This window comes from Pleurodeles waltl, chromosome 3_1 (assembly GCF_031143425.1).
Source record: "Pleurodeles waltl isolate 20211129_DDA chromosome 3_1, aPleWal1.hap1.20221129, whole genome shotgun sequence".
NCBI lineage: Eukaryota > Metazoa > Chordata > Amphibia > Caudata > Salamandridae > Pleurodeles > Pleurodeles waltl.
In genome coordinates, this window is record NC_090440.1 from 402,412,483 (window position 1) to 402,427,645 (window position 15,163).

The 15,163-nt window shown below is 40.9% G+C and overlaps 1 protein-coding gene across 1 annotated transcript in view; it reads left to right on the forward strand.

Annotated features, from left to right (window-relative positions):
• Positions 1-14,810, forward strand: part of LOC138284144 (creatine kinase U-type, mitochondrial) — a 66,682-nt gene extending 51,872 nt beyond the window's left edge. The window contains exons 4-10 of the mRNA XM_069222626.1: positions 159-254; positions 933-1,154; positions 8,305-8,390; positions 10,612-10,735; positions 13,460-13,594; positions 13,911-14,036; positions 14,542-14,810. Of these exons, the coding sequence (XP_069078727.1) occupies positions 159-254; positions 933-1,154; positions 8,305-8,390; positions 10,612-10,735; positions 13,460-13,594; positions 13,911-14,036; positions 14,542-14,658 (906 nt within the window). The 3' untranslated portion in view covers positions 14,659-14,810. The remainder of the gene's footprint in view (positions 1-158; positions 255-932; positions 1,155-8,304; positions 8,391-10,611; positions 10,736-13,459; positions 13,595-13,910; positions 14,037-14,541) is intronic.
• The last annotated feature ends 353 nt before the right edge of the window (positions 14,811-15,163 follow it).

Consider the following 15,163-nt stretch of genomic DNA (forward strand, 5'->3'; position numbering starts at 1 on the left):
ACGTGAGGCTTCATAGGGAAACCAGTATACAGAGTGTCCCAGTGGCAAGAATGGTGAAGACAACTCTAGAAAGTATTGGAGGCTCTTGTACATGTATGAGCAACACATAGTTTCTACACTAACAGTTTTGTATTACAAACTTTTCATTCGTGTTTCAGGTATTTGCAGCCATCTTTGACCCCGTGATTCAGGAAAGACACAATGGATACAACCCACAAACCATGAAACATCCCACCGACCTGGATGCCAGTAAGGTGTGTAACAAATGTCCTTGTCTTTCTATATCCAGACTTTCTGTATATTAACCATTTGTGAACAATAGTGCAATTATAATTGTGGCATATCTCTTCTCAACACTTGAATGTAGAACACTGCAACAATCTTATTTGACCATGGGACTTTACCCGAGTCAGTGAAAACATGTCTAAAAATGTAATCAAACTGTATTTGAAAATATTTTAAAAACTTAGATGGGATCTATGCAGTTGTAGTCCATAAGCCACAAAATATTTATTTTGAATGTTTGTAGAATATGGTGTGTGAATGGTCCTGCTCTTAGAAAGTTTAGAACATAATACTGGTTCTTGGATTTCGTCCTTTGTCCTTACTCCATTTGTAAACTCATATCCATGGGTGAGTGACTACCTGGTGATTAGTAGCAGCTTGACATCCTCAGACTGCTTACCTTGTGACCTTGTTCAGTCGTCTTGGGTGATGGCCAAGTAAGGAAGAATGTAATTGACAGCCAATACTCTTGAAAACCTCGGACCAAGGCCACGAGAATGGTTTTCATGATTATTGAAACCTCTACCTGATGGCAAATAATTTTAGCTCCATAGGTTCAGATCTAGCATCTGATTGATGTCCATGCGTTTGTAATGTTCCACTAGCCAATACTTACTTGGATGTTTGTTACCCTTGTCTTTTTGCAGCTGAAGTCTGGTTACTTCGATGAACGGTATGTGCTGTCATCCCGTGTCCGCACTGGAAGAAGTATCCGGGGCCTGAGTCTACCCCCCGCTTGCACCCGCGCTGAGAGGAGAGAGGTGGAGAAAGTCACAGTGGATGCCCTGAACGGGCTCACGGGCGACCTGGCTGGGCGATATTATCGACTCAGCGACATGACGGACGCAGAACAGCAGAGGCTGATTGATGTAAGGCCCCCACTCAGTGATCTTGATGCTGAGTAGACGTGACTATCACTTGACATTAGCAGGCCCCTCCAGGATGTCGCGTTGGTGTGATCAGGAAAATAAACACGAAATCCACACTTCTGTAAAAATCCCACGATTTTACAAAAGTACTCGCGAAAATGTTGTTTCTAAAAATATGAAGACTAATCCTCCTCTTATTGGCCCTGCCCTGTGCTGAGCAAATAAAAGAAGGGTGAGCAACAGGCTACCTGATGGCAGAGGAGTTAAATGCCTCTGTCACCTGCCTGTGAAGCCCCTCAAAATACACAGGGCCCCCATCCTGTGCTGGCAGGCTGCACAGGGTTCGCATCACCTACCTGCCACTGCCTTTGCTTCGTGTGACCCCTTGATTCTTTATTTACTAAATTATTTTGCTGCTTTATATTCTGAAATCTCGACCCGTACTGGAGCCTTTATTTAGCCTGTCTTTATTAGAAGCCATTTGCATCATGTTCTACTGTAGTCAATTGTGGATTATCATAATGGCCAAAAAATTGTAGTCTGTATTGTTGCTTATTTAAAATATTATGCCATGTTCTTGCCACTTAACTTTGAGAATCCTATTTCATGCCCCCATCAAAAGCAGAATTTGTGCACTACTGCTTAAAGGTGAACATGATTCCAGGGTCTTAATTTTCTTTGACTTTGTGCTCAATTATAAACAACACAAGAACCAAAATCATTTTCACTAAGCTTGAAGCATATATCAGACAATAAATGAGACGACCAGGCACACAGAGCAGTAAACACTCACCAACATACACACATACACTGTATTTACATGTAAGCAATCCAGTAAAAAAAGTAATAAAGAGTATTTTAAATAGTTTGGAGAAAAAAAATATCCTGCTCCAGACACTCTCAAACCTGCAAACATTTTGCTAAAACAAATGAAGACAGTTTTGCCAGAAACGTTCCAGTGGCTCGGTGAAATATTATTGACGATTGCCACTGCTGTCAAGCTCTTATAAGAAATCATTATATTTTTGAATCGCTGTAATTTTAGTACTCCTTTAGCGTAATCTGTAATTTAAAAATGCGTACCTTTAATAACTACTATTGTAAATGTCATAAAATGTCTCTGCACCTTGCTAGCCTCTTTTTGAAGGCTTCGAGGACGACGTGCTTATTATATTCTCAATCTATTCATCAAAAGTGTCCCCTTGCTAGTCACTAAAGAGTGCTTTACACTCCATAAAAGGAGGCTGCAGAGTTTGCACACAGCGTACATCGTACAATTTCACAGGATATCCGGCTTGGTATTCTAGTTGAAAACGTCAGTATGCCCCACCCCCCTCCTTAAAAGGGCTCTTCCGCAGAACATTGCTCGTTACAGTGTAGGGCCGCCAACCCTATAGGGGTTGGCTATCCGGGGTAGGGGTAAGGGACCATACAAGTGTTGCTTCTTTTTGAGAGGCCTGGGGCTGCCTCAGCCATTTCAGAAGTGTTTCTGAAAAACAGTGCCACTTTGCAAAGTAAAATGCGCCTTTAAAATGCACAAATAAACGGAATTGTTTGTAAAGGGAGGACAGTTAGAGGGTTTTCCCTACAATTACTCTCAATTCAGTATCTTTGAAAATGTAAAATTTAACACTCAACACAAAACTTGTAAACTATAAAGTATTACCCGTATCCCCTCTCACATAACAATATGTAAGGCTGAATTTAATTATTTGTTAAAATGCACGCAAACTCCAGTGGTCAGCTTTCTCTTGCTGATCAGCAATATATTTTTTCATATATTTTATGGATAAAAATTGAAAAGCGCCATGAAACATACGTTTATGTCTATATTTATTGGGGGAAATGTATTGTTTTAGATTTCTCTCTACTCTCACTTGCATTTCACTAATGTGTGTGGGGAAATATTAGCAACTCCTTCAATTTCTGAGCCAGACTAAAATTAACTTTACTTTAGAATAGGATAGTACATTGAACTCAAAATGTTTGAAAACTATCGCACTAGGCTAATTTTTCTTTGGAAAATTGTTTGTACTAACCCTTTCTGGGACTGTGGAGTGGCACCCCTGAGAATTTAGATTGTTTCATTGTGTTGAAAGAAGAAAGGAAAGCCGTGGCCCGCCCTTTTCCATTGTCATTGCGTGCATCTTAGGTCACTCTGGCCTAAACGTTGCTTCAAAGAAGCCGGCTTAAGGACCACAGTTCACTGAATCAATTTACTGCTCGGGACGTGAGGAAGGGATTCGCTTTAGTCCGAATTTCTTTACCTCGGTTTTCACTAATTGTTTCTGAGACAAAGTGTGGCAGTTGCACCCATGCATGAATCGCACACACATTGAATTTTGTCAGACTCATGTTACTTTTTCAAAGCGGCTTTCTTCAGGGGTTTCAAGAAGTAAGACCTAGTCCTCACTTGAAGAAAACTGCAAAAAAAGGTTTTTCTTGGAATCTAGGAACCTGAAATTTGTATGCCGATCAATGACAATCTGCATGCAGAGAATTCCAATTTAGTTTACGAGTCATGTTGTACCTTCATGCTATTCAGATTCCAGGATGTCTCAAATAGTGTCCTTATCATTGTTCATATTGAGAACATCCCAGACTCTGCTAAGTTGACCACTCGGTCTACTTCTGACACTTATCATGAGAGTAGCATCAGTTTGTAAGAGGTCAAACACTTAGGGCCTCATTAACGAGGCTTCAGCGGCACACTGCGCCCCGGAGCGTCATTTCTATTTTACTCTCGGGTGGCACAGTGTGCCAGCCCATATTTACAAGGCCACGCAAAGCCACCTTGTAAATATGGACCTCTTTCACGCATAACACTATGTGAAAGGGGCGTACGATGGGTGTTGCTTGGGGTGTTCCCATGCAACACCCATGGAACCCGAAGGACTCTGACGCATTCACAGGTTTATAAATCTGGGAATGCGTCAGATTCCTATGCCACCTCAGGGGTGGCGTAAGAATGACACAACAGGGAGAAATATATTTAATTCTCCCCGTTTTTTCCTCTTTTTATTTGTGCTGCTTTCTGCAGTACACATAGAAAGAGGAAAACTCCTCTTGTGATTGTTTTTGTGTAGATAGTTGTTCCTTCCTGCACAAAACAAGCGTCCCTGCAGCGCAGGCACACTTGCACCATGGTGCAAGTGTGCCTGCATTGGTGCTAGACAGCAATTTGTGCGCCAAGAGAGGACAGAAAAGCGCCATATCTTCTAGATACGGTGCATTACTGCCCTTTCCCGGTGGCGCAGGGCTGCGCAGCAAGACACTTGCTGTGCCGCCTTTTGCCACGGGCCTCGTAAATGAAGCCCTTAGTTTTCGTAATGCAGCCTCTATAAAATATGTGAAATTATCTAAAATAACTACCAGAGGGAGTGATTACAAATGCACATTAGAATTCCAAATTGTGCAATGATTTCTGTTACTGCATGCATTGGAATGCAGTCATGCATGAGAAATTTCCCACACAGGTTATTCACCTGAGGCATTCAAAATTTCCCTTCCTCTAGTTTCCCCTCCAATTTCCCAAAGATCAAATTCGGCAAGTCAAAGCTATTTACATTCGCCTGGGGAAATTGACCAGTAATTGCCAGTAAACGCTGCATACAATTCTGCAGTTTGTCGGGGACCTCATGATACATGGTATTTATCATATCCAGTAAATTCCAAACCCTGGATATCTTAATTTTGCCCGTAGTAATAAGTATCTACCCCCAAACTGGGCCACTGGTATTTATGATTCCTCATGTCTTAACACTCTTTTTTATTACTATCACGCTTGACAAGCTGTGAACCCCATACAAAGGAAGCATTCGATTGGTTGGCCATGCCTATTCACAGATAATTCACTGAAATCTGACTGATTAGATTTTTTTTTTTATTTGAAAATTTGCCATTTCAATTTAGCATTTCATGAAATGAAGAATACTTTTGAAAGTTTATAAAGCTGTTATAAAAATAACCAATCAGTAAACAATGGGAAAATAGATTCATAGATCTGATAGGCAATATGGCTCAGAGCATTAACTCTCACTGCTGATGTCTACTGTGACCTGAAGGTCAGAAGCCAGAACTCTGGCAATGTTAGCTCAGCCTTTCATCCTTGTAAGGTCAGTATATCAAGTTCCATAACATTTGGTAATAGTGTCTTCTGTAATTTACAGTGCTCAGCAATGGCAGAAGAGAGTATACGATACGTAAAAAGTTACAAACCAAACATCTTATAGACAAACCACAAATCCTATAGTGTTTGCGGGTTTTCCATAGTCAGGAAAGTGGGCACTCATATGGGCCATTAAATGTCCATCAGAAGATCAACAATAAGGGGAATGAGCATTTAGTAGGAGCAAATACAATAACAAAACAAAACATGCAATTACACCAGGTTGTACAGGGACTGAAAGCATACCCTTCAGTGCCAGCAAGGGATACCAGCCTGTGAAGGCAACAGAGTGTGGCACTGATCTGAAAAATAAGGCCTGGAGCATATGAGCAGACGCTGGAGGCATGGCGTTGTGAAAGTAGATTATCATTACGTTTCAGCAATTCTAAATATTGTATGATATCATGCACGCGGACCAGATGTCCATATTAGCTGCAAAACTGACTTTGGGAGCAAATGGAGGAAACGGTGCAGCAGTATGTGCTAAAAGCTATAGTGTGTTGGATTAGTGCTTACTAGCGTTTGTAACTCGATGACTAGTCTTGCAACTTTAAGTACGCACTGGTTCAGCAGAGCACGATCTTTGTCACTGAGCTTGTGTTTATCCATTGGCTCTACAACCTCTTGAAAATTGTTCAATACAACTACACGGTGGTCAGTGTTACGTCCCTAACTAGGCTCAGTCACGTCCCTGTATAAAGCTTTGAAGGCCAGACGAGGGTCTAAACAACTTTGGATACCAAAGTCCCGTTATAAGTAGGGCTTAATTTGTGACCATGGGTAGCACAACCACTTATGTTTGGGTATCAGGAGTCAGTTGTCATCATAAGATTTTGGACTCAGAACAAAATAGGAATAATTGAGAATGAATGAATGAGCAAAAGAAAAATCAGGAAACAGTGACAAAGGGAGGAAGCAGGTAGGAAAAAGAACCAGTAACAGTGAGATAAAAAAATCAGAAAGCCTCCAGAGTTGAAAAAAAGAGGCAAGAGAGGTGCATTCAAGACAAAACAGCATTGGCCTTTGGCAAAGGCTTGGCAACCACGATATACAGCAGCACCAGCAGCAAGCTCCAAGATAAAACTCTGGGCCTCAGCACATACTTTTTTTAAAACAAGTTTGAACACTCCTATCCAATGAGATACCTCCATGTACCAGAAAGAAAGTGTGTGTTGTAAATGTCCCCGTTAATAAAAGTTCAAAAAAATCAAAATGGCTGGGATGTAGGTTGCTTCCAGTTCGGCCACTGCAGGTCACAAAACCTGAGACCAAGAAGTCTGAAGTAGAAGGTGGGGGCTGATCAGGCTTTGGAGTCTGAATTGTTTGCCATACAGTGGCCAGTTGAAATTGGATGATATAACTGGTTCTTGTAAGCTGAAGCTCAAGGACTGACGACCAGAAGTTGTAAGGATATGAAAGGGAATGATTGTTGGGGAAGCACTAGACGTACTGGGTTAAGCCTCTCCACATAAAGTAATATCATAAAAAATGATTATGATTGTTTCCCAATTCTGAATACATCGATATGCTGGCGCTATGCAGATGGAATCAATATTTGTTTTGTATTGCCTGAAGTCAAACCAGGAAAACAGGATATGACGCCATCATATGGAGCTGCTTAGTTCATTCACGGATTAAAGGATTGTTGATAAAGTTGTTTAAAGTTCATTTTAAGGTAAACAATAGGTTTCAGTAGTACATTTGGGAAGAACACGTATTATCAACTGTATTGAGCCTGCGGGGGACGGGTCACAGATTCACCTCTGTGTAACTCTGCAAAGACATTGTTATGGTGGCACAAGCTGTTCTCAGTTCATACAATGCCACATATAAAAGAGAACCTTTCGAGTTGTTTTCTGAAAGAGACATTGTAAATCACAAAATATATAGGATTTAAATATAGGAGACTTTCAGTGGAAAACACAAAGTGCAGAATCAGATATATAGTGGCGGATGGAGGAAATGAGGTGCACATATTGAAATAGTATCTTGACAGCCAGCAAAAACAGATTTTATGTTTAGTTGTTGTAGCATATCTGTTCTGGACAAAAAGCCCTGAATAACTGTAATCTGTACACGCAATGTAATATATCAGCTTTGCAATGTATCTTGGGTCCGGGGCTCATTCATAAACTCTTCCAGTGGTGCAAAGCAAGTTTCCGGCCTAGCCTATGATCCTTAGTTACTCAACCCTTATATTCTGCAGCACACATAGAAAGAAGAAAACACCCCTTCCTGCACAAAGCAACCCTGCCTTCAATGCATACATACTTGCGTGGGTGCCTGCATTGATGCTAGGCTGCCACAACGGTGCCAGCGCAGTGAAAAGGACAGGAATGCGCTGTATGCCTTATGCACATTCCTGCCCTTTACCTTTGACTCAAGGCCTTCGCAGCAAGGTGACTTGCAGCGCTCCCTGCTCCAAAAGCCAATAAATATGGGCCTAAGTACTTTCAGCGAGCTAAATGCGTCTCATTGATCATAAGTATCTGCTCAAATACATGCTGCCCCTGCCACATAATTCTAAAAAGAAATTGATACTAACATTAGCCTGATGATCCCACCAACAGCAACTGAAATCACCCCTCCTTTCAAATTTCGCAACTTTAGCCAACGGTGCCGCTGCATCTACGGAACCTGATAAAGGCTGTTTGGTGCCAGAGCCTTTGCTTGAGGTCTGGGCAGCCATGTCTCCAATGGAGAGACTTACTCTTGGCAGCCTCATTACACTAAGCTGAATTTCTTCTCCCCAGTCTATTTTATCCTCCTGGAAGCCTGTAAGATTGTGGGTTGTTGTTGCAATTATGGATGGATGCGTTTTTCAGAAAGCCATACAAATAGGCCGCAATGATTTAAAAAAGAAGCTAAGACTGACAAGTCAAGTTCGACGAAACTGTCAACGAAACATTGTAAATTGGTTAAATTGGCTGATGCCTGTTGATTTCTCTAGTTATCGGCTCTGACCTTTGTGCTTTTTTTAAGGATCACTTCCTGTTTGACAAGCCTGTGTCTCCTCTGCTGCTGTCTGCAGGAATGGCACGTGACTGGCCTGATGCCCGTGGAATTTGGTATGTATGGTGTCATACGATGCTTGTACGTTTAGTAGAAGTGCATTTTCACTGTCTACCGGTGGAATCCTTGAAAGTCACCAAAACAAAACTAGAGGGAGTTACAGGTGGCACACCTCCAATCATTAAAAAAGTAAAATGGAGTTTTTGTTTACAACTAGTGAAATATTTTGATCTCCTCGTTAAAATGAATTTAATTAATACTTTTGTTATATATGTTTTAATTCAGTGGCAATTTAAGTAGGACAAATATGTAAAAGTTAGTATTTTAATTTCGTTAAGCAGGCCCTCCATTCTAGGAAATGGTATCTATGAGTTATGCTGTTTTTAATTGGCCACCTTCAGCCAATGGCACAATGAACGTCAGAGGAGAGCTCTGGCACCCTTCAATGCACAACAGCTTCAAATTAGGCCAATCAGAAGATTTTCAATTAGTGCACTGCATCCCTATTGAGATTACCCACCATTTCCAAGTAACTATATGCTTGTTCGGTTTTGTCTAGAGACAACTCGTGCTGTCTCACCAGCCACTTTCAATCCAAAAAATATATAAATTCAGCCCTCTCCATGCATAGGTCTGTTCCACTAGCATTCACATTTTGCTTCCGACTACCACAGCACACAGAATAGCACAGCGGATTACCTACTACAGCCATTGGCTCTCTTGGGCTGTGAGTGAGATCATTTTTCTTGATCACATGAGCACATCTCCCTGTATTGAACTGCTTATCTGGACTGGCAGTCCAGTTGGTGACTTTTCCAGTGCTTTTTTTCTTTTCATCGTTATAATTTTTGAATTTTTATAGTCATCCATGAATGTTAAAACAAAGTGTTCAGGTTGCAGTTACTCAAAGCCAATAGTTAATTTTCATTGCACCAATTGTCAAAAACTTCAAAGGCTTTCTAGTCATGTTTTAAGTACATCTCTGTGGTAGGAAGCAACCGTGTTGTTCTCTTAAATTTATATGTGATGGTTATTGTTTTAAAACATGAGCTTGTATTGCAAGCATATGTCCTTCACAGTTTCAGTGTCATGTTTTTTTATTTTTTCCTTCTTGTGGCATATGCTTACAATTTATTTTATGTAACCATCGCACCAGCTTGCCAAGGTAATACCTACAGGATTTGCCAATGCTTTGTTTAACTGCATTTGGTTGTGAGAGATGAAGAGGGATCTCACCTGCAAACACAACAGCTTTAGGGTGTGTGCAACATCAATGCCTTATGAATTTCTAACCCTTGAAAGTGTCAGTACTCCATCCATTCTGTTTGGTAATTTTACAGATGCAAAATTTGATTAAAACAATAATTTGAAATTTGAAAAACTAAGACAAGGTATCATAAGTAGCTATTTTCTTGTCTTGACTCAAATGATCAGTTTCCCACAACTACTATTTAGGCACTGAGTTTTATGGGGCTGGTAATCCCGTTTCGTTGCAAACATGTTTGTGCCCCGAAATGAGTTTGTGCCCCGAAATGAATTTAGGTGCACATTGCAGGTATTTGCTTCCACAATTTGCAGCAGGTCAAACCTACTGCAAAATTGTGGAAGTAATAGCGCACACGTAATGTTTTTTTTACCCCAGAACATGAAATTACATGCCCTTTTAGTGTGTTTTTCCTATTACAAGATGTCCACCACATAATTGTGGACAAATTCGGCATCCATTAATTTGCACACAGTGTATGATTGGAAATTAGGAAATGCATACTTTGTATCCTCATCATGGTTATGCCTTACCTGTGTTTTTTAGGCAGACAACTGGCAATACACCAGGCAAAAAAGCAGGCTAGTGTTATAAGTGTGAGACATGGTTGGAAAAATACCAAACGTGCTTTGAAGCACTTGCTAAGTTTGTGCTGCTCATTGCAAAACCAGTCCTCAGTATGGCTTAGAATCAGAAGAAATTGAAATTTGAAAATTTTTGTGAAAAGCGAACATGATTGTAAATAGAGAAATTCCTGAGTAAACAGAGGATTTTGAAGAGTGGGTTTTCTCACTAAAAAAACATTCAATTCTAAACTAAATTGTCTTTTGTTGATGATGTCATTGACCCAAAAGGACCGTCGGTGCTGGCTGTTATAAGTCTCTTATTAACGTAGCACATCAAATACATAAATGATGCCTGTAGGTTCCTTCTTTGTAAAGCAACAGAAACTTATCAAAGATAGTAAAGTAGTCTTAATACTAGGCACTCTAAGTTCAGTTTTCTTCCACCAGGCACAACAATGAGAAGACCTTCCTGATCTGGATCAATGAAGAAGACCACACCCGGGTCATCTCAATGGAGAAAGGAGGGAACATGAAAAGAGTCTTCGAAAGATTCTGTCGGGGTCTAAAGGAGGTAAGCGTCTTAGAGACTTTTATAACCAGGCTTTTGACTTTTACTTACTACAAGTAACTAAAGAACATGCAACGGTGGACCATGTGAATTCCGCAAGGATCTCCATGTGAAGGCCAACCCCACCATGACAATGATGCGCTGCTTCTAAGATGATGCTCAACTCTACCATGTTAATGCTGCAGCAATCTCCACGTGCAGGCGAACTCTCCCATGTCAATGATGCAATAATATCAATGTCAATTTCAGATGTAATGATGCACTAATCTTTATTGAAATGCTAACGTTGCCCACGATGCAAGTACCTTTCATCTAGAAAGTTCTTGGTTGATAAGAAAGAAGGTTCTATTTTACTCTGTGACACAGGTCTGCAGTTGATCAGTACCTACAATATGCAAAAGTATTCCTACCCAACAATGTACTGGAATATTCCAAAGAGGTAGTGCTTTGAAATAACGTAATGCTTATTTGTAACTGAATTTGTTTATTCAAGTGAACCAGATGCGTGTTGAATTTCATCACATCTGGAGTACCCTTTCCCAGAATCTGGCTGCCGACTTCCATATGGTCTAAAGCAGCTACAGTGCCTAACCACCTCCTTAGTAACAGAGAGACATTGTTGAGGTTACAATGTTAACTGGTTTACAGTGTACGGGGAAATTGTTTGTAGGTGCTAAATACTAGTCTATCACATAGTAACTGAGTTCTGACTAAAATATACAGAGAAAAAGTCTTGTGCATTTTAACTTGATGAATCAGCAGGACCCACGACTAGTTATTTAATTTCTTCCTCTACCGCACTAGCACCATAGAGTTTTTAAGTGATTTCGAAATAACAATACCTGTTACAGATAACAGATCAAAGAACTAGTACTCTTGTGTTATTGGTGAACAGAGAGTAGGTATCTGTTGCATTTGCCAGCATCGTTAAGTGCAGTATAGAAGCTAGAAGATAGAAAGGGAGTTAACAAATTACTTCAGGAATAGGCAGAGTGGTGTGTCTTCACTTTCTTACTGATGGAAAGGAGGAGGGTTGGGTTCTAAGTTGTGGAAGAGAGTGTCAGCTGTGCAAGCAGCCCATGTGAAGGAACCATTTTGAGCAGAAACAACGGTGTACACAGTAAGTACACCGTTGCTCCATTATTTGTGTTGTTCGGTGTAAACTTCATGCAAAACTAGAAATCACAGAGCAAAAAGCAACAGACGACTCATGCAAACATAACATATAAAATAAATATAACTGCTGATGGACACCCAACCACTGAAGAGGATCTGCATAGCACACCCTGTCCACATGCTTGCTCCTGCACAATCCAGCCTTTCTGACCTCCTTGCTACCTGTTCCTGGGAATCAAAGGAACCAATCAAGATGAAACCCCCAAGTATTGAGGTATTCTGGCTCAGAAACTTTTCTGCTCTGCTTCCGCGTTCAGATGCTGCTACGTGTAAAGTGTAATATAGTCTTCTTAAACACATTTCATCACACTTTACACGTAGCAGCATCTGAACGGTTATCCAGGGATATTTCAGCTTCTGAAAGTGACCAGAGATTAACCCATGGTAAAAGACAACATAATTCACGTTCGAAAAAGACTGCATAGCATTATCTTTCATTTCAACCAATACCTGAGGTGTGGCGCATCTTTTCAACTCGACAAACAATCAAGCTTTGTGTCCCTTTTGACTTAAATTCTATACTTGAAACCGCATCCATGCACAACTGTGCTCCTGCACAACATGATATTGTATATTGCAGTTTCGAGGTCGAATGCTTGTGGCAGGGATTAAAGAAGGTCAATTGTGTACTTGCCAAGTGCACTAGAGAGATTTCTCGACAGGCCCATGCTTCATAAAGGCTAGCACGGCTGTGCCAAAGACAGCCCTACATCATGCAAGTCTGACATCTACGGCATCTAAACCAACCTTACCGGTCAGACAGCATCATTGGCATCCTGACAAAGTCACTTCTCCTTGAAGCTGTTTACTAAAAGTCCAAGTGAAGTACAATCGATCTCTTAAATATTCGGTTTGAAAGGTTGTAAAAGATTAAGAAAGTATGGTTCTACATTTCAGGCATTTCAAAACATATCCTTAAAACACAGAGGTCTTTTTTCTGGACATACTTTATTTTCATGAAGTATATCATGGCCTTCTCTACTGTTCTACCACCTGGCTATAGTACAACATGCTGAATAAGTCCGGCATGTTGATTTGTTTTTATAAAGGCAATGCCACTGGCAGCTGGTGGTGCTTTCTACTTCACTTGATTTTGCCATATATTAGTCATTTGGCCATTTGACGTTCAACAACAATGCATGGGATTATTTAGGGCCTTATTTAGAACTCGGTGGACAGGTTACTCTGTCACAATGGTGACAGGTATCCTGTCCGCCGAAATCTAAATCCCATAGAATGTAATGGGATTTAGATTTCGGCAGATGGGATATCTGTCACCGCTGTGACAGAGTAACCCATCTGCTGAGCTCTAAACTAGGCCCATAGTCTTTCAAGGCTCCCAGACCACTGCAAATGATGAGTGGGGTAATATCATAATGTATATGTATACAGCGCACATATCCCTGTAGTGGGTGCGTTAGCCATCAGACCTAAGCTGTAGTTGTGTCAATGTTTTATTTAATACTGTCTGCCTGACCATAGAAATGTATCCCACAAAAACATGACTTTTATTATTAAAGAGCTTAGTGAATTTCTTTTTTGTTCTTCCAGGTGGAGAGGTTGATCCAGGAGAAAGGATGGGAGTTCATGTGGAACGAAAGAATGGGATATATCTTGACTTGTCCATCCAATCTGGGAACAGGATTGAGGGCTGGAGTACACGTAAAACTACCTATGCTGAGCAAGGTACAGTAACAAAGTGCAGATGTTGCACATGCGAGATGGTATACCTGAGGGAGCTTTGGCTATTTATAGATAAGCCAGGCTGAAATAACAAGGATGCCCACCCCTCATTCAAAGCTCTCACTCCTTCTCCTCCTACTTTGACCACCTTTTGAGTGATAAAACCAATTAGTAACCATATAAAGATGTAGGGATGACCTCTTCAACCCAACCTACTAGCTAATCTAGGCACATCATTGGCACATCCATAGTGGATACGTACGTACTGTGCTATTTCTTTGTGCTTCTTGTGTAAGTATTGATCGTCTCCCCTTGGCAGGACCCACGTTTCCCCAAGATCCTGGAGAACCTTCGGCTGCAGAAGAGAGGAACTGGGGGTGTGGACACAGCAGCTGTCGGCAGCACATTTGACATTTCCAATCTAGACCGCCTAGGAAAATCGGAGGTAAGCAACAACACCCCCGAGCATGATTTGAGAAATGCTGTGCATCCAGATTAACTATAACTGGGCTGGAAACCCAACCTACTACTAAACATTATGAGCAAAGAGAATCTGCTTTGGTTTTATTGCCAACTCTTTTGTGTTCAAGGCTCCGGACTTCAAGCATTATACATGGTAAGCCTAGACACCTGGCCCTTACACACCCAAAGGGAATTGTTGAAGCTCCTCTGAAAGTATGGTAAAACTGAAGCAGAGCTAGCCATGTACTTGACATGTGACTCACTCGTCCTACTGTCTTTCAGAATCATTTACATGCCATATTTTCCCGAATTCACTGTTGTCCTTGGTTCACAGAAAGACAACACAAATTATAGTGAAATAAAAATATAGCATTTCCAAAACAAGCCTTTGTCTAGCGGAATAATAAATGAAAGTAAGAAAGTTTATGTTGTTATGAAAAGCATCAAGAAATTGATGGGTGACATGCTCTCTTCCTTCATGCCCACAGGTGGAGCTGGTTCAGGTGGTGGTGGATGGAGTGAACTATTTGATCGACTGTGAACGGCGACTGGAGAAGGGGCAAGACATTCGCATCCCTTCACCCATCTCTCAGTTCAAGCACTGACCCAGAGTTCAAGCTACTAACATGAAAAAAACATGAACCTTACTTTTGTAGCTATTCCGTGTGTGGATCATGCGGTTGTCCTAGCATGCTGTAACAAATGTGTTTAGATCGGATTTACTGTAACAACTTCATTAAAGTCTGTGCTGCTGGAATTGCTCTCTATCTCGCCTGTTTGTACTACCATGACCATCTAGTTGGCTTCTCTCTTGGGTCAGTGTCTTTAAGTTGCATATGTTTTTGCATTCTGAAGCTGATGGGAATACATTTTGTTAATTTTAGCTCATTACTTCTGCTTCAATAATGCAAACAAGTGACCACAAACCAAATTTGGTTGATTGTCTGCTCCTTGGAATGGGGATAAAAGAACAGTGGGAGCATTTCTAATGGGACTACAGACCAGTGCTATGCTCGATAATAACTTGTTTTTATATAGTGCTTCATACAACACTTCTGCTATTTCTAAGCACTTTCACAGATATTACTATTTCTCACTCATGGTGCTCAA